A 27,185-nucleotide genomic window follows, 5' to 3' on the forward strand; every position below is an offset into this window, starting at 1 on the left:
GTCACAGACATCAGGGCTGCTCGTAATGACGTCTGTGCTGGGGCAGCTTTTCACTCATTAAGCCGATATATATATATATATATTCTGTAAAAGCTGAGTAAGAAAATGAGCCTACTGCCAGCATTTTGTATTAAATGTTAATTTACCACTCGGGGACCTATACTTTCAGTGGGAAATATTTTAGTAGATACGAGATTAGAAACAAGAACCAAAGTCAGTGGCGTGTAACAGGTAAAAATATTGGTGCACCACGGCCTGCAAGCTCCAGGAGCAGCTTCTTTTCTCATATGACTGAAAATGCCACTTCCTTGCTGTCTCCCTAAGGGTCCCAGCTCTGCTTTCCTTTGCTGCTGTGAGCTCCTTGATGGATCTGAACATCTGGCAGACTTGTCTTATCACAGGTCTTCTGGTGTAAAGAGAGAGGCTGCCTTGTGACAGAATTTCCCTCTTGTAGACATCTGTCACCCCTCTCATCTTTGACTTTGAAACCCAGTTTTTGAAAATGAGCCTGTCTTCTTAGCTTACTGCGTGGATAAGCCATACTGAAAATTTGGGGTGCTGGAACTATAAATATGTTTGCATCCGAAGTCACTTCACCTGCCTCTGCTACAAAGCCTCTTTGCTGTAGACACTTCCCCTTTTCAGAGGGGAAAAGCAGGCAAAAAAGCTTCAGCTCTGGGAGTCAGTTATCTCCACTTCTGTGCTGAAGGAGAGAGATGGGCAGGGGTGTGAAGCAGAGCTGAGACACATAGCAGTTATTTGGGAGCTTCGTGGAAGTGTCCCCAGGTTAAAAGTGAGTTGGGACCAGAAACTCTCATACAGTGGTGGCCCGCTAGCCAGGAGACAGCCAAATGCACTCCCTGAGCAGAGGCAGCATAGGAGCATGCACATGCACACAAAAGACATTGCTTCACAGAAGGTTCTGTAACCCCACATCTAAGGTGCACCTGCACCATGTCCTGATACAGCTTTTTCCATTGGTTGTCTGGGTGCCCTAATGGCTGTGCTACAGGGGAGGAAGAAACAGCATCAGCATCATCACACAGCCATAGCAGTATTCCAGTAACCCCTTCCAACATCCTAATTACACAGGTCTATACTACTTTACACTGCTACAGTTCATATTGTAAAATATAAATGAGTGCTGTGAAAGGTGTTTTTTTCTTTTTCTTTTTTTTTTTTTGCTGATTTTTCTCTCTTGTTTCTTAGCATGGGGGTGACAGGGCAACCCAGGTCAGTTAGTAGATCCCTGCCTGCAGCATGACATCTGACTGACATGGCTCCTGACTCAGCCTTGTTTGTACTGACGACTTTAAGTTTTTATTAACAGCAATAGGAGAAACACTGAGATGATTTCATGTTAAATGCACAAGTCTAAGAAAGATAACATGACACAATGAACTGTGGCACCAAGGAACAAGCTTTTGCATAAGGCTTCACTATAAAATAATATATTAGATAGAGTACTAAAATATGGCTAATCCCTGTGCTGAACATGAAGACTATATGATGCTAAGTCATACTTAAATTGCCTCTGAAAACCGAATAACACTGCTCTAGCCATACATCACTGTAACAGTGATGTTATAGAAATCATCCCCTCCCGACCAGACAGTACCGGAAGGAGTGGAAACTGCAGTGATACCATGGATCTAGGCAACAGGAACTCTTGGATGGTAGAATCCAAATCCGTAACCAGCTGAAGCCAGGAGCAAAACTGGATCATGAACTACCTGGTGGAGCAAGAGGATATGGAATTAAAAGTAACCAATATACCGAATCCAGTCCTGTTTTTAAACACCACAATAGAAGGAAGGGAAATCAAACACGACTGTCTTCACACTATTGAACAAGTATATTCTAGCAGAACTGATTTGAAAGACTGTCCCCTCGGAATCCAGATATGGAAGTGTTTGTGGATTGTAGCAGTTTCATGCAAGATAGCATTAAGAATGCCATAATTCTGGCACATACTACCTAAGCACAGAAAGCAGAATTCATAATCTTGCTAAGAGCTTTGGATTTAGCAAAAGGGAAAAGAGACAGTATTTGGACTCAAAATTTGCATTTGGAGTTGTGCTTGCACATGGTGCTATCTGGAAACAAAGGGGCTACTAAACTCCCAGGGAACACCTGTGAAATATGGAGAAACAATAATAGAATTGTTAGAAGAGGGGCAATTACCACAAGAAGTAGCTAGAATGCATTGCAAAGCCCACCAATCAAACAACAATAATATCAGTATGGGTAACAACCATGCAGATACAGCAGCCAAGAATGCAGAAAAAGGAGTTTTCCTCCAATTAGTATCCCAGAAACAGCAAGAACGGATCAATGAACCTCCAAAATACCAGACTGAAGATAGCTTAAGATAAAAGCTAAGAAAAATATAGAAGGACGGTGGGTAATTCCAAAAACCATGTAATGGTTTCCCAACTAGTAATGAGGAAAACAGTAGAAAATAATCATCAAATCACATAGTGGGGAACAGAAGCCATCACAGATAACTTAAAGACTCAAATTTTAAGCATGTGAATGGGAGTAATTATAAAAAGAATGGTGAGGAAATGTGAATTATACTTGAAAAATAAAAAAGACCACCCCCTGGAATTATGAGAAGGGGAGACAGCCCAGGAAACTATTGGCAGGTAGTCTTTTCCAAACTCCCATAGCAAGCTGGCTACAGGTATTTATTGGTATTGATTGATACTTTTTCAGAATGATCAGAGGCTTATCCCTATCACACCAACAAAGCAAGGGAAACAGTAAAAGTCTTGCTAAAAGAAATTATACCTAGATTTGGGGTACAAATAGGTATATTGTCAAATAAAGGTTTGCATTTTGTAGCTGAAATTGTCCAAAACTTAGCAAAAAACATTGGAATGGAATGGGATTTACATACACTATATAGACCACAGTCCAGTGGAAAGGTGGAAAGGATGAATCAAACCTTGAAAATGCAATTCAGTAAAATCTGTCAAGAAGCAGACTTGAAATGGCCTGAGGCCTTACCTCTCACCTTACTTCATGGTAGGAAGTGGTGTTCTAAAGAGAAAATAAGTCCTTATGAAATTATGTATGGAAGACCATTTCATATATTGATGGGTAATAGTGATATAAATCAACTGGGTGAACTAAACCTATGAGAATGTCATCTCTTTAGGGAAAATCCTATCTGCTATCCACAGGTTCATGGCTCAGGCAACGCCAACACTTCTGGAAGTCAGAATGCATCCATTTCAACCTGGGGAGTGGGTCTATCAATGGACTTGGAGCTTCAAACCACTAGAGGAGAAATGGAAAGGACTATACCAAATATTACTGACGAAGAGCAAAGAAAGCACCCATCCCACAGTGGCAAGTGGAACAGACTGCACCAGTGAAACTGAAACTTTCACAGAAATGAACACAGCTTACAGATGGGAAACAGAAAATCCTATTATGAACTTGCAGTTGTCAAAGATAATTATCTTTAGTGCAACAGTGATTGTTTGCCTTACATTATTCGTATTAATTGTGTACTAAGCTTTTTAGCAGTGCTTAAGGGATATACTCCATTTGTTTAAATTGATAATGGTAATCTTAGCAGTAATTACTTATGCTTATCAATTAGACACATAGGATCAAAGTAAGTATATGAAGTTGATTAAAAAGGTGGCTGTTCCGTTGCCTGGAATTCTACTTCTTGTTGGATATGCATGGAAATGACAAAATATGAGACAAGCCTGTACCAAATGTGGGGAACACCACTTCCAAAACAAAGTTGGCATACATTATTTGTTACCAGATTCATAGAATACTTTGCAGATAGGTATGTAGAATTGCAGACATAGAATGTAATAACCCAGCCTATGAATAATACCATTTGTTTGACAGACAAATGGACTAGTCAAGTAGGGATTGTTCCAGTGGAAAACATTTGCACTGAAGGTGGGTATTACAGATGATGAATGAGTATTTTTAAAGAAACAGGGATAAATACTGGATGTTTATTAAAGGCAAAGAATGGTACTGGTTATGCGGAGACTGTTACCATCACAGTGGACCAGAACCTGTACCCTGGGAATAGTAATGCCAAAGGTTGCAGTAACAGATCGATTAACATGGAGTACCTCAAAGGTTAAAAGGGAAATGCCCAATCCATTAGTAGAAAGGCCTGGTAGTTTTCACTCATTCATTAGGTGATTAATTCCCTCTCTAGGAATTGCAGAACTAGAAAAAGCTATAGTAAACATCTCAGTTCGTTAAAATGAAACACTGGATGCTATTATTGCCCTTAAGGAAGAAGTTCAAAGTCTAGCCAGGGTAGTACTACAAAACAGAATGGCTTTAGATATGTTATTGGCTGCACAAAGAGGGGTTTGTGCAGTAGTAAATACTATTTGCTGTGTTTATGTGGATCAGAGTGGTAGAATAGAAACAGACATACATAAAATATGGCACCAAACTAAAATACTGCATTAAGTAATCCAGGATGATGTAAGCTAGAACTTAACAGACCTTTTACCCAAAATGACTTCCTGGCTTCCCAGATTAGATAGGTTAAAGAAGTTATTTGTAGGGACAATGTGTATAGTAGTTATATGTATCCTTGCTTGTTCTATGATTAAATGTAGGGGATGTATACCTAAATGCGAAGGATCAAAGGTGGTGAGGATTACAATATAAACATCATAATCCTCAAAAGAAAAGGCAGGGTTGATACAGGCTAGTTTAGTAATGGGGATCAGAGTATTAGTTTAAGGACCAACACTTAGTTTACCAAAAGGAATCAATGAGTGCTAGTTCTAAAACTCTCCATTTTTAACTTTGCTTGGAGTGTGAACTTGTTTTTCTCAGGGATTCTGCTTCACAGGAGCACTGGAGTCACAATAACTACTTTTATCTTTGCATCCACCAGGTGTAAGGACTTTCTCCTTGGATTTCACATATATTGTTTTGAATTAGAGTGCACTAAGATAGAAAATTGCTCATTATGGCTTAACAAGCAACGGACATTTTCTAAATTGGGAAAAAACAGACAGAGGTCAGCCAAAAGTCACTGTGATTAAGCTGATTATGGGAAAATGGGGAGAAAGTAAGTGGTTGTAGGATCACCTTAGACGCAACTATGAATGCCCAAGGGACATATATTAATATATATTAATATAAATTAATGAATTCTTGGAAAAGAATGAATATGTATGCCAATGCATTGCATACATATGTCTTAACTGTCTTAACTGTTTAAATGTAGAATTCTGCTTAATTTGTCAAGTTGCCTAGTACATATTGTGAGGAATAAAAGAATGCTGCTTTCTAACACCACACTGGAGTTAGAGAATTTTCTTCCTGGATTTTAGATGACAGAACTAGCACTCATTGATTCCTTTTGCTAAACTAATATATTGGTCCTTAAACTAACATACTGATCTCTATTGCTAAACCAGCCTGTATAAAAATCATTATTAAAAATGACATTAAAATGAGTAGGTTAGACCACGGAATGTTTTCTGCAACATTACTCACTCTTTTCTTTATTAGCTCTTAATACAAGATTTGATGGCTTAATGATATTCTCCCATTTCTATTGTTCAGGATTTCATGGGAGTAGTGATAGCTTGGAGATATTTCTTTCTCAGTTGGGTTCACAGATTGTTCTGAAATAATAATTTTCTGCCAAATGGTGCATGCAAACTGCATGCATTATGTCAGCAGTATTATATCCGTTCTGACCATTAGCACAGAAATGTTTATTTCATGATGAGATGCAAAATCAAAACCAATATGTGTACTGCAACACTGTGTGATTAAAGACTGCTGGTAGTGAAACAGAATAGTAAAACATAAATTAAAACCAAATAACTTGAAAATGCTATGTCTAGATTAGAGAGACCTCAGGTTCTGAGGCAAGGTACACTGTTTAGTGGTACTCAGACTCCTTACTTGAGCTTCTGCTGTGCACCTTCGAGAATGCTGGTGGACAACTCTAGGCTCTTTCTCACCTGAGTTTCTCTGAGTTGCCTCAAATACTTCTGTAGACTCGCAATGTCATTTTCTTTTCTTCATCCTCTTTTTTCTTGCCATATATTTATTTTTCTTTAAAAATAAGAAGAAAAGTTAAAAACAAGAAAGCCCACAACAATGCATTGGCAATGAAGCAAATATACTTAGTAAACACCTAATTACATTGGGGCTTTGCGTTACCTTACCTTCCCTGTACCAAAGTACCAAAGTACCTAAGCTAATGCTACACTTCTTTTTGAAAAATTCCTATGTGTATTATTTTTTAAAATGATGTCTGTACGCTTCTGAATTCTGTACTGTCCACTGCTATTAACACTTTCAATGTAGTAATGAAGAATTGATGCATTCCATGCATTCAGTTGTTTTCACAGCTGTGTAACTTCGGCTATAAAGATCAACCATACCAAAAGTGCAGCTGGATGTTTCACTGTGTTGTTTCTCCATTTCTATTTGAAGTGATCACCACGAAGCAACAGACAGGAAGAAAAGAAACAGCAAGAAGTATTCTAGAGAATTTAGCTGATGTCATGAGGATAATCAACTGCAAAACTAAAGCAATTGCAAGCACCTTGCTTTCTGTTATGCATGTTGAACACAGCAGTTCTACTTCACAGATTTACAAGAGCAGGAAATCCACACATACATAAAACAGAAAGTAGTGTACCTTGACTGTAAGGTGCTGTTTTGATATTTAGCCTCCATATTAGAAGCCAAACTTGAATCAATGTTCAGGCTGACTCACTCTACTCTGTGCTGGTGCAACCTCACCTCGAGCACTGTGTGTGATTTTGGGTGCCACAAAATAAGGACATAAAACCTAAGCATCCAAAGAAGGGCTACAAAGATGTGAAAAGTCTGGAGGGCAAGATATATGAGGGACAGCTGAGGCTCCTCGGTGTGCTCAGCGCAGAGCAGAGGAGCTGAGGGGAGGCCTGATGGCGGCTGCAGCTCCTCACAGGGAGCGGAGGGGCAGCGCTGAGCTCTGCTCTGTGTGACAGCGACAGGGCCCGAGGGAACGGCATGGAGCTGTGTCGGGGGAGGGCAGATGGGGGGGAGGGAGAGGGGCTGCACCACAGGGCAGTGGGCATGGAATGGGCTGCAAATGGAAACATTAATCAGATGAGAAGAAGAGCTATCGAAAGAATTTCCAGAAGTTAAGATATGTAACATTTACTCCATCACGTTGTTTTCTCCTTCAAAATAGAAACTTTTAACAGCAAGGAATGAGAAAGCTCAGGACACGTTTCAGACAGGCTGTTTCTAGCTCAATAAACCATATCTCACCTTCAGAGCCAAAACATTTCAACGCTGATGTTATTCCTAGAAAAAATCGTCAGCTAATTAGCATCTATCTATGCTTATCTTTGTTTACTCATTAATATGAGTTTGTGGTTAAAACTTTTTACACATATAAGTGTTCACATCTGAATTACAATTCTGAAAGGTGAAATTGTTGTACCTGAATACTGACACTCAAGACTACTGAAAATTTTATTTTCAGGAGCGAGAGATTTTTCTTAGGACTGTGAGAAATCTGGAAAAGGATAAAGCTGTTCTTTCCTTTTCTCTAGGACATACAGTTGTTGTAAAGTTGTTTATTCGAAGGAGAGATTCGGTAAATTCCCATGTTGTGATTCTGAAGCACCTACTTTGCATTTTGACTTGAGTACTGACATGAAGCTCAGACAAAAGAGTTTCATTAAACTTGTTCTTAAAGATAAAGAAGAAATTACACAGTCCTTAAAACCTCTTACTTTAAGTCTTCTGTCTCCAGTGAATTAAACTTATAATCTCTACCAAAGTACTATATATTCATGTTCCAGTGATGCCTCCTGAGTGACTGGAGTCAATCACCTCAACTGCATTTTAAAATACTAGATTATAAACATTCACTATGATGCTTGCCTTGCACAAATCTCAGCTCAAAATCCTGTCTCCTTTGGTACATGAGCACTTTCAGAAGGCAGGAAGTAATAGAAAATGGTTTGCTGTTTTAGCAAACTAGTGTCTCATCCCACCCTGTGGGTTCTGAGAGAGATCAATTGTTTTCTGTCTCCTGAGTCACGTTACAGATAAGACAATATTATGAAATGGCTACTACGAAGAGTGAAGGAGTAAAAGAAGATAAAGAGAAAAGATAGAAACTGGAGAAAGAGAGACAAACAGACATACAGATACATAAAAACACTGCAAAGCAAAACAGTTCACCACTTCTTGATCCAGCAATGTCTTGGTAGTGCTGATCTTTGGCAGCGGTGGGTTGTCTGAGGCTATGGTAGTAAGCTGTCGAATAACTATGGCGAAAGTACATACTCTTACTTATAGTCCAGAGTGGCCGAGCCTGCTTTTTTGAATTGACAGCTTCTGGCTTCGGAGGATCCCAGCAGGAACTCTATTTCCAGTTTTCCACGCCTTGCAAATTTAAATCGGCAGGGAGAGGAGGAGTCAAGGAGATGCCAGCTGGTATCTTGCCTTCACAGGACACAATGGTATCACCTCCCAATCTCCTGTATTAGGCTGGAAACATTAGCTTCCATGGCAAGTCTTCAGCCAGAAAACACTCTTGGGCCCTTCCCTGCAAATGCAAACAGCTCGAAAGAAATGCTTTCAAATGTAAAACTGTCCACAAAGCGTTTCGAATGTCTCACGGTGATTTGAGACAATGCATTCTTTACCAGTCTCAGACAGATAGATACCATCAGCTCCTATGGAAAAAAATGTAGGAAATATGGGGAAATAAAACAGTTTATTTTTTTTCCCCCAAACTAGTACAGTTTACCAACCTCAAATATTTGCCTGTGCTGAATCAAGCCTGCAAACGTCCAACAGGCATGCAAATAATCAATTCTTTTTTCTTTTAAAAAGGTTTCATTTTAGTTGCCATACACTTTTTAAGAATTAAAAAAAAAAACCCTGTATTTTACTTGAATGGTTAGAAACTTACTTTAAATGTTTTTCTGTAATCAGTGCACCCTGTAAATTGAAGCCACTTTTATTACCTTCCATTACTTTCATAACATCTTCATCTTCCTTCCCTCTGTACCTCCTTATTTCAACAACTTCTACTCTTTCATGCCTAGAGGGAGAGGTAGCAGATACCTGGATCATTGAGTGTGATTACACAGCTTTAACACACCTAAAAAGAGAAAGCTCCTGGCTTACTAAGAGGTCAGACAGAAAGTCAAGTAGATAACTCATATTGAAACCTTAAGTATCAGTAGGATCATTGCATCAGTTTGCATATCTCCTCTTGGAAACGATAGTCTTCACAAATTCGTTCAAACCTGTTTCCCTCCTTCAGATACTGTGACAGTGTGCTCCTCCTATTCCATCTCTCCTACTTCCTTCCCTTAACACCTTCCATTGACCTAGCCTTGTACCTAAGACCTTGCACAGAACGGACAGTGAGCAACCACAAACCTGTCACAAACTGAGGGGCTGAAAGAACGGATAGCAGACACCTGGTTCAACAGCTGCAACCCAATTGAGCACACACCTAAAAAGCAACTTATGACTATGAGTCAATTATCTTATTCCCTAAATAGTGAGCAGCCTCAAGGTTACCCCTATACAGAGATCCCTTACACCTTGATGTCAAGATGCCTTGCTGATACAGATCATCAGTAAGTGACAAATGTTTTACGCTTTGCTAGCCTCACTAAGATCACATCTTAGATTGACATTGTAAGATTTGTCAGCTTCACTAAGATTATATGTTATTTGTGCACATACAGCCTTATACATAAACTGTTGATCAAGCCTGGGACTAGGAGTGACAATAAATAACTTATGCCAATCTTGTTCTGTATGACACTGTTCTCTTAAACCAACTGCTACATTTTCTGCTGAGTTCTCTACCAGCTAAATAGCATTATATGCACCATTGATTTTGGATGAAGAACTCCCAAATCAATCAGATTTCTGTCAGATTTGCATAAAAACATCTTTTGTTCTGTGTGGTAACAGCTGACAGCATACTATATAACCTTTAGCTTGGACTTCTAAAAGCCTGTATTAAGAATGGACACCAACACAATTTTAAGTTTGTGTTTCAACATTTTAATGTGTTGTTTTACAAGTATAAAAGAAAACCTACATTCTATGTTCTAGATCTTGCATACTCATTTACATGAACAATCCTTACTGAGCAATTCTTTGTGTGACTCAAGACTACTGAAGTGAATGAAGTTTTTAACATTAGCCCTGTACCTTTTCAGTGACACATATACCTGTAACACTTAAAAACAATGATAAACTTGCATTAAGACATCACTCATTCAAACACTTATATCTTTCCTAGCTAATACTACCCTTCTCCCAGTGCAGCCACTGAGTGTATTAATAATAACACTATCTAGATTGTCACTATTCTGGAAAAAAAAAAAAGCATTTCCTCACATTATAGGACACTTCAGAAACATGAGCTTGTTTGTAGAATACTGGTCTTAATGCAACAGAACATCTTTGTCTCTCCCTTCAGCAGTGGCAGCACCACAAGATCAGAACATACACAGAGCAGCGATACTGCTAGTCAATCAGCAATTGATGCTGAGGAGACATGAGGCACAGCTAAAGCAATGGCACTCATGTTGATGGAGTGTTTAATTGCATTTGGCTGGTATGCACAACTATGGCAAAGCCATATAACAGCAGTATTACCCAAACAATCTTTTTCTCATAATAATTTAAATATTCAGGACTTGGTGCATGCATTTGAGGACACTGCTATAAAAATAGGAAGTAATATGGCACATTCTCTAAAAACATGTATACATGTTAGCATCCATCATTAGTACGTGAAGTTAAATGGTACCCACTACATACACATACTGAACTCCCAGCTGCATAATTCTGCTACTGTTGACTTACCTGAAGCATAAACATTTCACTAGCTGAGGTTTGTGAAGTTCTCTCTCTTTTCAAATGGCAAATTCACAACAGGACCAATGCTGAAGTCTTATTTAAAGACTTCAGAGCCCTCTTTATAGCTCTGAAGTACTTCTACACATGAAACCACTTTGTTCTCAAAGACTAAAATTTTACATCTTTGTACATCTGTAGATAAGCGATGATTGTAGTTCACTAATCATCATCTATGAATTAGATACTCAGTTCTAGCTAGGAACACCCAAAAAATTGTCCGTGTCCTGAATTCTGAAGTTTTGGAAGCAAGGGACCACATTCTCAATTGCTCCTTCGAATTGCAATTAAAAAAACAATAACAATCTGAAATAATTTAGAAAAGCAGATGGAAATACTGTACAATACTTTTATGTATAGAAGTAGAGAGAAATACTGTCATGTTTTCAAGGAATCGCTTCACCATTCTAAGGCTTCTCAGAGAGAGAAACTAGAGCAGAGATATTTGGTGCCTTCCCCAAATACATGAGCTATGTTCCTATGGTAAGCTCACACCAGAAACTCACATTACCACCCACCAATAATTTAATTATATAACACACATACATACACACATCAAGCAAATTGAAAAAACATAACTCCATTATAAAACAGAAGTAGGAAGACCTTTCATTTACAATGCAGTAAACAAAAAAAATAAAAACAGCTTAGCTCTTTGCAGTACTTCATGTGAAATCCCATTACAAATGACTTCAGACCCCAACTTGAGACATTTCTAATAAAATGGTGTTGATCTGATCCCTACCTAAGATCTTCACATTCTCCATGACATCAGGTTGGAAATTAAGCTGAGGCACAAGAAGGTACTTTGAGTCACAAATTATTTTCTTTTCAATAGTAGTCACAATGTGTCAAGTACAGAAGTGCTAAGTAACCAAAGTGCAAAACGCTTTCCTTTACTCTTTCTAAATACAGCTGTATTGTTTTGTATTTCCACTAAATTGTACTTAAAGTTTTATCAGTGATTTGCAAACTACAGAAACACTTTCATTTGTGGTGATATAGTGCATAGAAGAAAAAGTCAACAGCTTCCATTTTCTTTCTTTCAGACTTCAAGCCAGTAATACTTATGAGGTAAAAGATGCCAGAGGGTTTGCACTACTAATACCAACCCAGCCACAATACAGTGTCAGAAAGGAGTTATCTCAAAAGCACCTGCTTCATGTGCTACCAATCCCTCCAACCCCTCTGACAGTCAGAGGAGCACTTGTCTTTTCTAACTTTAGCCATCTGAAATGGAGAGAGAGTCAAATCAGCTGTCAAGACATATGGTTAACACAGAGCAGTAGGTCTTCAGAGAATGATTCATGTCACCTAAGCCAACATTTTCAGAAAGGCTGAATCACTCATTGGAGATATTTTTTGGAGAGCCCCTAGCTGACTAGTTCACACTATTGACTAAACTCGAAGATACCTCAAGCTATGTGAAGTGAACGCCACCCCAATACCAGAGTATCACAGATTCTGAAGTAGTATTTAAGTGATGTCAGTACACCAAACTGTTCCAGAACATTACACTTACTGCGTTAAATTTAATTCCCTTAGTAACGAGCAGCAAATAGGAAGAGTAAAATAGTGCATAAGCCAATAACCCCTGTTCACTCTCAGTAACAGTCACATTTCAGCATTAGCGCTAGCTAATTAGCTGTTTTCTTGGCAACCCAGGCTACTGTGCATTGTAGAAGTCAAATTCTTATGCCACAGAGAGAAGCATTATTTTATCACATTGATTACAGTGTAGTCTGCAATTCAATCAAAGCACACCACAGCTATAGTCAATTTAAAGTCTAAGACTATGCTCTGTGTCTGTGTGAGGGTGACATGCCATAATGACATCCTTTCTGAAATGAAACGGGTTTCCTTCCATCCTCAGATTTCCTGAGTAAGACGAGAATCAGGCTAGTTTTTAAAGGATGTCTTCTATAATGATTTTAAAATAGGCACAGGATAATAAACCTATGTGTAAAAATAAAAATCTGAAACAGAAGTCTACAAACAATGACTGCTCTGTATGTCCATACACAGACAGTCAGGTACACATACCCAAACTCATAGTTTTCCACAAAGGTAGGCTTGTCATTGTCATGCAGTGTACACCTGCAAGAAAGAAATTCCATTCACAAAACACAATATCCATGAGGCCCAACATTCCCAGCAGCTGATCTGCCACATTCCAAAGGCACAGACTTGCTTCCAGTTGAACTAGGCATTGGAAGAAACACTTTGATGAGGATTCCCATTCAGAGAATCTATTGTCTTGTTACTGCTCTGTGATTCATCAGCATTTTCAGATGATTTCAAATCCGCCTTGTCTGTCAGGGTGGAAGATTTGGGAGACTTGCAAATAAAGCAGAACATGAAACAGGACAGCAAACCTTCGGTAATGCTGGATGAGAACAGTTTTTTGCATGGGTGGCAGAATTGGTAGAACACCAGCATGAAGAGGATAGCCATACAGTAAGCTATCAGGAGCTGCAAGACCAACAACGGGGCACAGACATATAAGTAGATATCAGTTTTATAGATGTACCACATCAGCAGGAGGAATGCATTCTCGATGAATCTCAGCATATAATACACAGTCAATCGGTACCAATTTTGGGATTTGTTAATTAAGTCAGGATCATTGAGCTTCACCTGCACTGCCGACCAGCAGAACATATTAATGCCTGCATACAAGAAGGTAAGAAGGCACAAGACAATCGTAGTTCCAACCCTGCTCAGTGCCTTCTCTATGTTCTCAGGAAATGGGGACTTGCTTTGCCAGAAGAGAATCCATGGATAAAAGAAAAAACCAAAGAAATTCACTAGCACAACAGGGAGAGTCCAGATCTGAAGGACTGAGCTGAAAAGGACCAACACTGTAACACGTGTAGCAATCTCAAAGCTTCTCCACATGAATATGCAGAGGTAGGCAGTTGGTTTCACACTGACATCATAGTCATCGTATTTAATCTTAATAGCCAAGATGTTGCAGCGTAAGGCGCCATATACAATTGACAGAAGAGAAAGGACCATAAAAATACCTACAAAGAGAAAAGACAAACCAGAATGATCAGTTCTGCAGAAGACATTGCATCACCACCATGCAGAGATGTCTTCGTGGCACTTCTGGGCATTCCCAGTCGGGTATAATGCAGAAAAAAATATATCCATTCTGTGTATCCATTTCTGGGTTTTTACTCTAACTCTCCCTCCAACTTTGGTCCCCACTTATTACTTTTCCAAGCAGATAGAAAGAGAAGCTGCACAGAACAATCACAAGCATCTCCCCACCACCAGCCCAGGACTGTTTGTACATGTACTGTTTTTGGCAATTATACAGCTCAGTTGCAAAACAGGAGAATGATTCTGACCTAAGTAGGATATGGATGTATAGGCCCTGGACATACAGAATAAACAGAGAAGTATTTCAGTGTTCAGAAGAGCTAGCTATGCTTGATTTTGTCAGTATTTGCATGCTTTCTTCACAGTTTTTACCAATATGCTGATTTAGGGGACCAATTTTAGGCGCCTTCATTCAATACTTTCAGTTTCAAACTTTACACTGTTTGCATGCAAGGAGCACTTCAAATGCAGATCACACAAGCACAGTAAAAATGATTTTGTTGTTCTTTTAGAGTTTGAATGAAAGTAACCAAGCTAAATGGTCTTGCTACAGAGCATTGTATTGCATCAGATAAAACAAGATAAACAGAATTGGCACTTCTTGATTATGTTAATTACTTCTGTAGTGTTTAACAACTAGTGCTTGCCATAGCCTACAGTTAGTTTTTGTCATTATCCAACACATGAACTGAATTCTCTACTTTGCTACAGCTATTTAACTGTGACTATCAGTTTTTCTTCTAATTAAAATTACTGACTTCTAACCATGAGGTTGAAAGAAACCAGTGTATTTAGGGATCTCTGATAACTTTTCACATGATTTTCTCTATCTTTTTAGCTAACCTCTCTCCCACGCTAATCATCAAATGCTTTGAATTACTTTGGAGAAGTAATTAATTACTCCTTTACATCTGAATTTTAAATAGCACTCAGCAAACTGGGAAAAAAAACCACTTTACATTGTGATTTCGTACGTACCTTATGTTCTCTGAAAAAGGCAATGCATTTGCTTGTTTCACATCTGCATTTTTAATGTGCATTTTTAAACATCTCTCTTATTGCAGTACAGTTGAGCTGAGATTTTTTAAGCTTTATGCTTCAGAAAACACTGTCTAAAAGCAAAAGAGCAATCAATGGAGTCAAGAATACCACTATGGCAAAAGCCACTCCTTTGGCTCCTTTTAACACCTTCCCTCTATTTTTCTGTTCGTTTGAGAGCTGTGAGAGAACAAATAATCTCTATAAGCTAATTAACCAAAAGAATGCTCTCAGAATTTAAAAACCAAAAGCACACAAAACAAGAAAAGCACATAAACACACACATCTACTGGAGAAAGCGTGCTTCTGTCCTGGAACTCAGCTTGTCTTCTGCTTTGCTAAGATGATAAATATTCAGGTTACTACCTGATTTCATTTTAGGGATGAATCTCAATCAATCTCAAACTTGCCTTATTAAATCAAGCCTCTGAAAAAGGCACTTTTCAATGGATACAAACCAGCCCATGCTTATTCTGGTTTAATACTGTAATTAGGGTCAGTACTGCCACCAAACCACTAGTTCAAACATTGCTTCTAAAGCCTGTGATAAATACAGTTGGAGGCAACCACAAAGGCAAATACCAAAGAGTGACAATATTGTAGCTTTTACTTATCCCGAGCAAACAAGTAGCAGCATTTCATAAAGGAAAGTAGCTTCCTCTGGAACAATTCAAAGTCCTCTAGCAGCTCCTATAAATACAGCATTGCTCTTCTTCCTGCCTACTCCCAGAAAGTGATACTTCTCTCAAAGGTCAGAGGTGTGCAGTTCCAGAATCATTCAGGAAGGCACTGTTCTACTTTGTTGTTGTTGTTGTTGTTATCTTGAATCTTTTCAAGACCTGGTCTTTTCCTCACCTCAGAAGTTGGTAAGAGGCAGATTTCTCCTCTAGGCGAGCTACACCACAAATACAATATTACTAATATCTTAGATTCATAAGAATTATATGATCCAGATAAGTATCTTAGGCTACTTTATATCTATATTGTAATTTTCTAAACAGCTGTTCAGAATCCCTGAAAAATATGGGAACTTTCTTACCTGCAAGACACATGGTTATCAAAACCTTTTCTTTCAGACACAACTTTAACACTTAAAAACTATTAATAATCAAAAACACTTGAAACATGTTCAAACAATGAAAAATGTACTCCGTTGTCAGAGCTTCATGAGCCACTGTGGAAGTATCTTAAGATATCTGGCAAGACCACCCAGAAAGCACAATCCATACCCATTAGGAAAGTGATACTATAAATAGTAGTAAATTGTAAAAAAAAACATATAAACAAAACTTCTTTTCTTGGAGCCAACAGACACTGCTACAATTAAAGGTGCTTTTTTTTTTAATCAGCTGAATAATTTTATTTTTAAATGGGAGGAAATTTGTCTCTTGAGATTATCAGTGTAAATAACATCTATGCACTTCATGCTAAACAGTTACTGAAGCTTTATCTTCATGGTTTTTATCACAAACCTTCAGACTTTATCTTAGTTTAGCAACTCTCTTTACTCCTCATCTTACATTCTTGGCAGACAAAGAAATGACAATTTTGAAGAATGTCAGACACTTGTAAGTATCTGATCATCCAGAGAAATTCATGTATGCCATGAACTACATGAGAAAGACACAGCATTGACAAAGGTTTAGATAAAGGATGGGCTGTGATTTAACGTGGCAGGTGACTCAGCAACCACACAGTCCTTTGCTTGCTGTCTACCTTGCCAGTGGAATGGGGAAAAAAATCAGAAATAAAAAACTATACAGATAGAACTATTTACAAAGATAGAAAAAAGGACAATAGTTAGGTTTTATATATATATATATATATATATACATATATATATATATATATACATTACATACATATATACATACATACATATATATATAAAACCTAACTATTGTCCTTTTTTCTATCTTTGTAAATAGTTCTATCTGTATAGTTTTTTATTATATATATGCATATATATAATAATATATATGCATAATAATCTGAATGCATATAAAAAGTGATGCACAAGCAATTGATCACCTCCTGACTGAAGCGCAGCTAGCCCCCCAGCAGTGGAAGAGAGGCAGATGAACTCCCACCCCCTTCAGAACTCCTTCCACAAGATGTCTTATGGTCTGGAATATCACTTCAGCCAGTTTAAGTCAGCTGTCCTGATTCTGTTCCCCTCCAAGGCTGCTTGGGCCCTTTGGTGTGAACGGCCTTGGCTCTGTACAGCACTGCTCAGCAGCAACTATAAACATCAGTCTGTTATTAACAGTGTTTTTCTCCTAGAACCAAAACATAGCATCATACCAGACAGCCTAAAGAACAATTCTGTCCCAGATGAAATCAAGACACCCACCAAAATATGAAGGTGGTAACAACAGCTCTACCTACTTCTGGCAGCCGTGATCTCCTGCTGCAGGACACAGATGTAGAGTTGGAGTGTGAGCTGTGGTGCTGAGCCAAGGAATGCCTGGATCACAGAGGCCCTGCTGAATGCAGACCTGTGGGTACACAGCTTGCCTTCAGCCTGGCCCACTTCCTTCTCAACTTCTTCTGAGTACCCATCCTTGGGCATCTGCCTCTTCTTCGTGATGCTGACATAGGGCTCTTCAACTCTGCCAGCACGGAAGTAAATGTAAAAGACTTCCACGCACCTATAAGCAAGTTAATAAATAGAGTAACATGAAAACAGGAATTAAAGCATGTCTTCTCACCCGTTAGTACTGTAAGTCATGCAATACTAAGCCATTAAGTCTTTTTTTTTTTTTTTTTTTTTTTTAACAGAGCAAATCGCACATTTTCTCCTTTCAGTACATTTGCAATAAGACAGATTTTGCTATGCAAAACATGAACTACTGTGATGAGAGGACAAGACTCTGGGAATGCCCTCTGAGCTGCTAGCAGGAATACTTGAGCATGAAAGGTTTGACTGCTTCCTCTGAGCCACCCTTGCCTCCTGCTGTTCTATTAAAGTTCTTGGACTAGTCATCCCCAGTGTTCACAACTTCCCAACATAGCATTCAAGCAGAAGGTATTTCTTCAGATTCTCATGTCTTCCAGTGTTAAGCATACAGCTGTGACCAATAAAACTCCTTCTTATATCTTTGCCCTAAGCAGAACATCTCAAGAAACTGGAGGGAGGCTCAGAGTACAAGTGGGTACAAGAACTGCAAACACAGTTGGACTCAAACCTTGCTTTACCAAGCAGTGGTTCCAAAAGAGCCAACAAGCAATAGCAGCAGTAATGAGAACAAGCAGTCTAGCATCCCACAACTCATATTAGCCTATTTTAAGAAGACACATAAATAGGAGCTTTATTCCTTCTGTTTCCTCAGATTTACTGCAACATTTAAGGAACATAAATGCCAGTACTGCAAGAATATTCCAAGAAGATGCAGTGTTTCCAGTTGCTGCATCTCCTTGCTCTTTAAATAAGGGTGAACCAAACCCCCTTGTTTACATAATGCCACACATTAATTTTCAAGGAAAGAAAGTGCCAGTGCATACTTCCTCTTTATAAATCAGATATAGTTTTAACATAGTTTTTATTACATGCTGCCTCTACCCACATATGGAGAATAACCCATATGATAGGGAGAGAATGGAAAAGGGCCAAAAGGACTGACATAAGGAAGTGTTATTGCTGTGAGAGAAATTAGTCAACCTGAGTTCTAAAGAAGACAATACAGCCCCAGACAGATTTCTGAAAGTCTCTGAAATTGTTTTCCAGTGACCATTTTCAGACCTGGAAAAATTTTACAGACACAATTCTAAGAGAGTTTTGTGATATGAAAGTGTCAAGGATGGACTTCAGCAATAAGCAGGACCTGAAACACTCAGGAGAACAGTCAACATTATCAGAGGAGCAGTAACAAGCAAGTATCTACTAAGGTATAGGCAAAGAGAAGGAAAATAAATGCTCTGTTTCTAGATAGGGTCCTGAAGCTACAGGGTCTGTGGTGGAGAATGGATAAGTGGTACTGAATATTGAAAAAAATAAAAATCTCCCAAGCACAATGTGGACAGAACATATTTTGTCTTTTATGCCTAACACTGTTAGAGATTTCAAAATTAGAAGGAACGGATGCATGAGCTGCACAACTAATGAAGGCTGGCTTATGCTGAAGATCTCACCCAGTTGAGAGAGAACCTCTCTGAGGACACCCTGTGGCATCACTTCTGGTCACAGCTCCTCCCATGGCTGGACACATACGTCATCCTCTTTCTTTCCATTGTGCCTTACTGAGGTTCATCAACTCCACCTGGTTGCCTTCACAGATAATAGCTGCTGGAATACAGTATCTGAGTCTTCTGTAGGTCATATTAAACCCAAGAGTTTTTGTAGTGTATAAATAGAACATAAGCTTTATTTGAAGTATCTCACAATTTCAAGGCATGGAGTTATGCTTGCTTGAGACTATTACTTTTAACTTCATTTTCTTTTCATTTTTTCTCCCCAAGAACAATTGCCAATTCAGCATCTATGACAGCACACAGACTGAACTGAAAAGCAGCCCTGATAAAAACTCATTTCCCCCCCCTAAATGGGTCACTAGCAATTTCAGCTATTCCAGATGGAGGGCAGCTTCAGTGCCCTGTAGTACTGTCCTCGATTCATTGAGCTTCAGCTGCTATCATCACTAAAGCTATGTGAAGGGCCTGGTGCACTGGAGCCTTCATTCACGGTGATGACTTTCTATTGTCCCCTTGTTAAACTTTCAATCCCTGCCAGCTTTGTTCCACGTGAAAGAATCAGTACAGCCAAAAGTAAAGTGTGACAAATTAATAAAGCAGCAACAACTTATGAACTCAATACAGATTCTGAAACAACAAATTGATTCTGTTCTGAAAGAAAGATCCCAAACATTTATACCTCACTTAGTATTCACAGCCATCTATTCATTCTGAGCTGAGGACAGTCTGAAGCTATTACGGAAAATTAGATCTCAGCATCAGCCTCTGAACTCTTGCAGTGCATGATCAGAAGCGAGACACAGTCTAGGGACCCATCAGATATGCAGTAATCCCATAAAAGAGGTGATAAGATTCACAGGAGTAGTGACTATAGTAAATACTATAATCAACATAAAGATGGGTTTTGGAGCAAGCACATTTTTATTTATTAGCTAGGTATTAAGTAGCTGTACACTGAGTTCCATGTTTATGATGGGAAATTTTATGCCCATGTAGGAAAACACACATTTCCAGTACAGTGTGAAATGGATGGTCTGACCAGCACACCTTACAGCCAGAGGGGACTTTTAACTGAACAATGGAGCAATAAAAATGACATGCACAAAGACTCAAATTACCTAGGTAGTGATGCTCATCTTCTCCTGAGCACTAACTACCCTACACAGGAGTGTTTCTGGAGGTCATGCTTTTTGGGGCCAATGAAAAGCACATTCAGGACTCCAGCTTATGCTACAGCCTAAGCAACTGCTTTAGAGCTCTCCTTCAGAATGGGGAACTCCAGAGGAGACCCAATTGTTCACTGCTGCTCAGGAGGAAAAGGAATGAGAAATCCCAAGTTCTCCAGAAACCATCCCTCCAAGTCAGGGATGGTTAGGGACCTCCAAAAGGCACTCATCCATGGCAGAAGGCCTGCAGCTGGAAAGTTTCACTGGATGCAAAGCAATGAAAGCTACGGGCTCAGAAGGAGCCAAAATTACTTCAATATAAGAAATTAAAAAAAAAACAACAAAAACAACTCTTAACCAAAAGTTAAGAGGTGAGAAAAAGATGTGCTGCTTTCTCCCCTATTTCCAAATCTTGGCAGAGCGAACAGCTAAACTCTTTCAAGGACACTGATGGTGTCTGCAAAGAGTGATTCAGCAGCAACACATTCATCTTCCACACAGTCTGTAGGAGGAATGATCCTATCCTTATATGCCTGCTGAGAACAAGCACCTCGCTCCCTCTTTTAATCGTGGATGTGTGGGATTTCAGTACAGGCAAAATAATGGTAGTATGAAGAGTGTGCTATGAAGATACGGAACTCCCCACCTTTAACAAGTGCTCTAAGAGCAAACGTCCATTTGAGAGGTCTATCCAGGCATGCTCACAACCATTGTACAAATGGATTTCTCTGATAACTCCGTTTCTGACAAATTCATTTTCTTTAGCTAGGTGTGCAAGGACTTACTGCCCCTACAGAATTACTTATCTGGGTCATAAAAGATTTGCTCCTCACTCATCATCCTGCCTTCCATCTGCACTGACTCATCGCATTCTGGACACCTAACGCATCTGCTCAAGAATAAGGGAAAAAAACAACCTGAATAGGCTTTAAGCATATTCACCCCATCTGGAAAAAAGGGAGATGCATCAACAGTTGTGAAGTTTAGAGCTAGCTGGCTCTCCTGAAGTCTTGTCTACCAATGGAAGTCCTACACAGAAAAGAGTTTTTTAGACCTGCGCTATTCTGAACTATCAAGCAGGTCACAGAAGACCCATAAGGAATAACATTTTGTACATGTGTGAAGCATTACCTATACTTATTTAATTCCAGACTGCTGAATTAGGTGCCCAAAACATTAATGACCGATAATTCCAGCCCACCAGCAATTTTCTACATTATTTTCTTTATTCTTTGTTTTCCTGTAGCTCCAGAATCTAACTTTGGTCATAAAATCTCGCAGTGTTATAAACCTCCTTCTCCCTCTCCTTTGCTGCTGTCCACATGGCACGTATGCATGCATGTCATTATGCTTCTCCTTATGTCTTCAGAAATGAGGTCTGATCCCATCAGAAGTCTGTTGTGTATACCCTTATCCCATTAAACTCCGGGGAAAACAGTCATCAGTGTTTTATATATGGATCTGTTTCATATTTGCTTTCAATTTGTTTTCTCCACAAGAGAAGTTCATTTGGCAGACAGAACTAGCTCCTAATTGCATGTTCCTTGTGAGCAGGACTCTCTACTCAGCTAACAAAGCACTTCAAGACACCAGAAATCACTTAGCTTTCCTCTTCCTTTTCCTCAGAAGGAGGCACCACCAAGCTAACAATAGACTCTCATCAATACGTCACTCTAGCACTGTCTTCAGAAAGTCAGATAGTAAGAACTGACAACATCCAGCTGACTTAAGGTGTAACAGCACCAACATTGTCTGCTCACACTCACTTGCTAAAAATCTACATTCCATAGTTCATCTCCTTACCTATCAATAATTTGTTGAATAGAAAAGGGCAGACGAGTCTTTTCACAAAGAGTTCTGTAAACAAAATCTTAAGTGTGGATCAATACACAAGCAAAAATATATCCAGTTATTATTTAGTGGAATTGCTGAAAAACTTGAAATCTCGAGACAACATTTGTGCTCTAGGTGTTGTCCAAATGAGCATAGAGCAGAGATAGCCCCTGGCCTAGGAGAAGCCAGCAGTGAGCCAAAAAACTCATCACAGTCTTTTCTGAAGAAAAGAAAAACATATTTAGTCTCTAATTGGTATTGGTCATTATTTGAAATCAACTGTTGTGTTGTAATTTATTTTATATCGTAAAAGAAGCTCTTCTGGCAAGAGAAAATATCCAAAGATTTCCTAAGCATCCAGGAGCATTACAGCATTCAGAAGTCGCACCAAGCTGAAACACATCAAGACTCCCTCCCAGTGCCTAAAAATCTGCTGTCACCTTGCTGCAGCCAACTACTGCAAGTAATCTTTCTGGCTCTGGAGATTAGAGTCCAGGCACAGAGGGTATTGGGAACTTCACTCTACAAATTGCTCTGGCTTTATAGAGAAACTGTTCCTCTTGGGGAGTGGGAGAAGGAATTCCAAAAGGGCAAGCAAACAGTTCAGGTGCAGCAAGTGTACTCTCTAGGAAGAGTGAAGTGCCCCAATTTCAGTGCAGGACAGTGAGTGCCTCCAGAACAGGTGGAGTGTGGGTGTCTGGGGAAGGTGGTGGCACATAGAAGGTTTCATAAGAGGATGTGTTTTTTTTCCCCAGTCATACAGAGGATTCAGAATAATCTGGACCATTTGGCTTGCTAAACTAAATATGCTTTCTCTCCTACCCCGATACTCTCGTACTGTTCTCCAATTTTTTTCCACCTAAAAATTAAATTGAAATGGCAAAAGATGTCTGACTTCAAAGATTATGAAGAAATCACATACATACACAGGTTATCTATAAACCAGTGCATTGCTGTCTCTATCTGAGTCTGAACAGAAAACCATTAAACAACCTATATCATCTCACAAATCCAAGAGAGATGGTTAAAAAGCTAATGTGAGCTATTTAAAGCCTGCCAAAACAGGCTGCTCTCTATTGAATTATACCATCTTGCACATCCTCCAGGCTATTTAACATTTCCTTCTGATGCTGCAAACGGACAGAGCCTGGACAGCTCCACTGCTCGTGGGTTCTATCTGAATTAATTTAACCCAGCACTCCCAAAGAGGATGCCGAGCTGTGGCAGTGAGGTGCAGGATTCCTGCTAACAAGGGCTCAAACGCAGAGGACGTTGTGAGGCTTCATGCTGGGGACCCCTAGAGACCACTGGGTGTAAGTAGCTTTGAGAAGAAAAGAAAAAACAAAAACAACCAATTCAACATTGGGTAGACACATAAACAAACCAAAAACCCTTCTGAAACAAGGCAGCAGGTGACTAACAGTAGGGCTCTTCCCTTCAAAGTATCACAGATGGGACAAAAAGGCCACAGGGACATTGTTTCTCTTCAGTTCACAATGGTAAAATCCATACTGATACGATAATACAGCCAAATGCTGTATGTATGTGGTGGAGTCACTGTCCCTGGAGGTGTTGAAGAACTGTGTGGATGTGGCACTGAGGGACACAGGCAGTGGGCATGGTGTGATGGGCTGCTGGTTGGACTTAGTGATCTTAGAGGTCTTTTCCAACCTTAATGATTCTATGATTCTAATGACAGGCTGTTTCCTATCAAACTCTTCCTTTACTTTGTAGAGTTCTGTAGCAAGAAGAAAGCTTGTCAAGTGACATGATCATTCTGCCCTCTGTTTATTAATCATTATTCCAGTTATCTTGGGTCTAGAGAGACAGGCTAACATGTCACCCTGTACTGGATATATGCTGCTAGGAAACAGCGACCCAGGCACACTGCAACACGTCTGGAACACCTCCAAGTCTTCTGGAGATCACTGTGGTAAAGGAAAACAAAAAATGTTTTTACAAATCTATTAACATTAAGAGGATGGCTAAGGAGAATCTCCTATCCTGTTTAACATCTTTATTGATGATTTGCTTGATGGAATTGAGTGCACTCTCAGTAAGTTTGCAGTTTTTGATTCCTCACTACAAGAAAGACATCAAGGCCCCGGAGTGTGTCCAGAGATGGGCAATGAAATTGATGAGGGATTTTATGGGGAGCAGCTGAAAGAACTGGGATTGTTCAGTCTGTAGAAGACTGAACAATCTTCTGGAGAAGAAAAGGCTCAGGGGAGACCTTAATACTCTCTATATCTGCCTAAAAGGAGGTTGTAGCAAGGTGAGGGTCAGCCTCTTCTCCCAGGTAACAGTGATAGGATGAGAGGGAATGACCTCAAGTTGTGCCAAGTGAGGTTCAGGTTGGATATCAGGAACAATTTATTCTCAGGAAGAATGGGGAGGCACTGGAACAGGCTGCCTGGGAAGGTGGTAGAGTCACTGTCCCTGGAGGTATTTAAAGAAAGGATATAGATGTAGTACTTGGAGACATGGTTTAGTGGGCAATATTGGTGGCAGGTGGATGATAGGACTAGATGATCTTGGAAGTCAATCATTAAGGTCAGCAATGGAAGCAAAAAAATCATGGAGAAGGAGCAATGTTGGTGACTCACACGCACTGCAGCCCACGTGAAAATGAGAGGGCTTCCAGATGCCCTGTTTTTACAGTAATGACTGCATCTGGGAGTTCACTGATATGGCAGAAAACATTTTCTATGAAAGATAAGGCTCGTATTGACAACAGATAAACTTGCCATTGAGAAGAAAACAGAAAATGAAATTGGGCTTGGTTAAGGCTGAGACAGATCTATGACTTTTCCAGAGAGCTAGAAAGAAAATCCTCTAATTTGTTGCTGCAGGCCCTTTACTTGTTTCTTCACATCTCACAGCTCAATAAGTCACTCATTTGTTCCTGTCTTGATCTCAAGCAACTGTTTTAGAAGAACAAAAATCACTAGCGGCCCCTTTGTTTTACTGGTTGTTTTCACTTTGGTTCCACTCCTGTTTTCCAAAAAACACGCAAGTTTTTTTTTGTTTTGTTTTGTTTTTTTTGTTGTTGTTGCTCCTAGCTCTTGGAAAACCAGAGCTCTGAGAATGTAGTTCATAAATAAGATAGAACCAAGTCCATAACTCAGCAATCTCTTCAAAACATAAGCAAAAACAAACCACCAGGGTTACAGAGGAATTCAATGTTTTTGTGAAGTATAAGATGTTCTGTAACATCCAGGCTGCTTGCCTTCATTTCAATCACGGAATCATTAAGGTTAGAAAAGAACTCTAAGATCACCCAGTCCAACCAGCAGCCCAACACACCATGCCTGCTGCCCATGTCCCTCAGTGCCACATCCACACGATTCTGGAACACCTCCAAGGATGGTGACTCCACCACCTCCTGAGCAGCCTGTGCCACTTCTTTCTGAGAAGAAATTGTTCTCAGTACCCAACCTGAACCTCCCTGGAACAACTTAAGGCCATAACCTCTTGTCCTATCACTAGTTAGCTGGGAAAAGTTAGTTTGAGCTGAACAAATCTTCCATCAACACACTGTTGAGGAGTTTCAAAAAGTTGAGGACACCTCTCCTAATATATATATATTCATTTCCCTTTTCAAGATTTGAACATAAATTTAAAATGAAAGCCCACAGCAAATGATTTGTCACAGGTTTGCATCAGCTTTGCAATTTTTCACCTGACTTTTTTTCCCTTACTTTGCAATTTTTTGTCTGACATTTTTTTCCCCTGAGGATTCTTTCCATCACAAGTTGAACTTAGGTTGAAAATACTCCAAAAGCCATGTGAGGCAAAAAAACTCACTTTCCAGAAGAGCATATCTGAAACTTCCAGCACACACAGACAGGCTCCTTGCTATCCCAGTTTTGCAATAGAGGCTGAGGGAAGAAATCTTTTCTCTCTTGGAAGTAACCCTGGAGCATGCAGATAGGGACAACACAACAGCGAACAAACACAACCATTGGACAGCTTACCTCATTTGCAAAAAGCCATCTGGACAAGAAATAAATGCAATATACAACAGAAAGAAGGGAAGGAAGAAGGGAAAAGGAAGAAGGGAAAAGGAAGAAGGGAAAAGGAAGAAGGGAAAAGGAAGAAGGGAAAAGGAAGAAGGGAAAAGGAAGAAGGGAAAAGGAAGAAGGGAAAAGGAAGAAGGGAAAAGGAAGAAGGAAAAAGGAAGAAGGGAAAAGGAAGAAGGGAAAAGGAAGAAGGGAAAAGGAAGAAGGGAAAAGGAAGAAGGGAAAAGGAAGAAGGGAAAAGGAAGAAGGGAAAAGGAAGAAGGGAAAAGGAAGAAGGGAAAAGGAAGAAGGGAAAAGGAAGAAGGGAAAAGGAAGAAGGGAAAAGGAAGAAGGGAAAAGGAAGAAGGGAAAAGGAAGAAGGGAAAAGGAAGAAGGGAAAAGGAAGAAGGGAAAAGGAAGAAGGGAAGGGCACACCATGAGGCTCTGTGGGGAGGAGCTGCCACCAGCCTCTCGGAAGGGACTTAACCTATTTTTCCCACCGTCAAAGTGTTTACTGAAGATCAGCAACACCGCGCCCCTCTTCCTCAGGACATTAAGAGCAGAAATAAAGAAAACACACGCACACACATCAGCATCCCCGGGCAGACGCGGCCGCGGGGCACTCACCGACCTGACGAGCGGCCCCAATTGCAGCAGGTGCAGCAGCAGCACCAGCGGCCGGTCGCGGCTCACGTCGCGGTGGATGAAGACCAGGCTGAGCTGCACCAGCGCGCAGGGCAGCAGGGCGAAGAGCAGCGTCAGCCACTGCCACATGCGGTCCCCCGCCGCCCGGTACGCGCCGCTCAGGCACAGCGCGGTCGCCGTCTCGGCCACGAAGAGGACGAGGGAGATGAGGACGGAACCAGGGAATTTCATCGCCGCCCGCCGCAGCCGCCTCACGCCCCGCGGCCCGGCGCGCCCA

General features: G+C 40.0%; 1 protein-coding gene across 2 annotated transcripts; it reads right to left on the reverse strand.

The window, feature by feature from the left end:
* Positions 1 to 1,554: 1,554 nt before the first annotated feature.
* On the reverse strand, positions 1,555 to 27,185 carry XK (X-linked Kx blood group antigen, Kell and VPS13A binding protein). Of its 2 annotated transcripts, XR_016459708.1 has the most exons (6): positions 26,895 to 27,185; positions 17,461 to 17,723; positions 11,672 to 13,952; positions 9,006 to 9,082; positions 8,320 to 8,581; positions 1,555 to 6,078 (listed from the first exon to the last, which is right to left on the reverse strand). XR_016459708.1 is itself a non-coding variant. In XM_031594564.2 (3 exons), exons 1-3 carry the CDS (start codon positions 27,137 to 27,139, stop codon positions 13,129 to 13,131), a joined length of 1,332 nt encoding a protein of 443 aa, XP_031450424.1. In that variant the 5' UTR covers positions 27,140 to 27,185; the 3' UTR covers positions 9,094 to 13,128. The 2 variants fall into 2 exon arrangements, 1 of the variants encoding a protein (XP_031450424.1); XM_031594564.2 differs by lacking the exons at positions 1,555 to 6,078; positions 8,320 to 8,581; positions 9,006 to 9,082 and having other exon boundaries at positions 9,094 to 13,952.

This window comes from Phasianus colchicus, chromosome 1, assembly GCF_987193195.1.
Source record: "Phasianus colchicus chromosome 1, bPhaCol1.hap1.1, whole genome shotgun sequence".
In the NCBI taxonomy this organism is placed as follows: Eukaryota; Metazoa; Chordata; class Aves; order Galliformes; family Phasianidae; genus Phasianus; species Phasianus colchicus.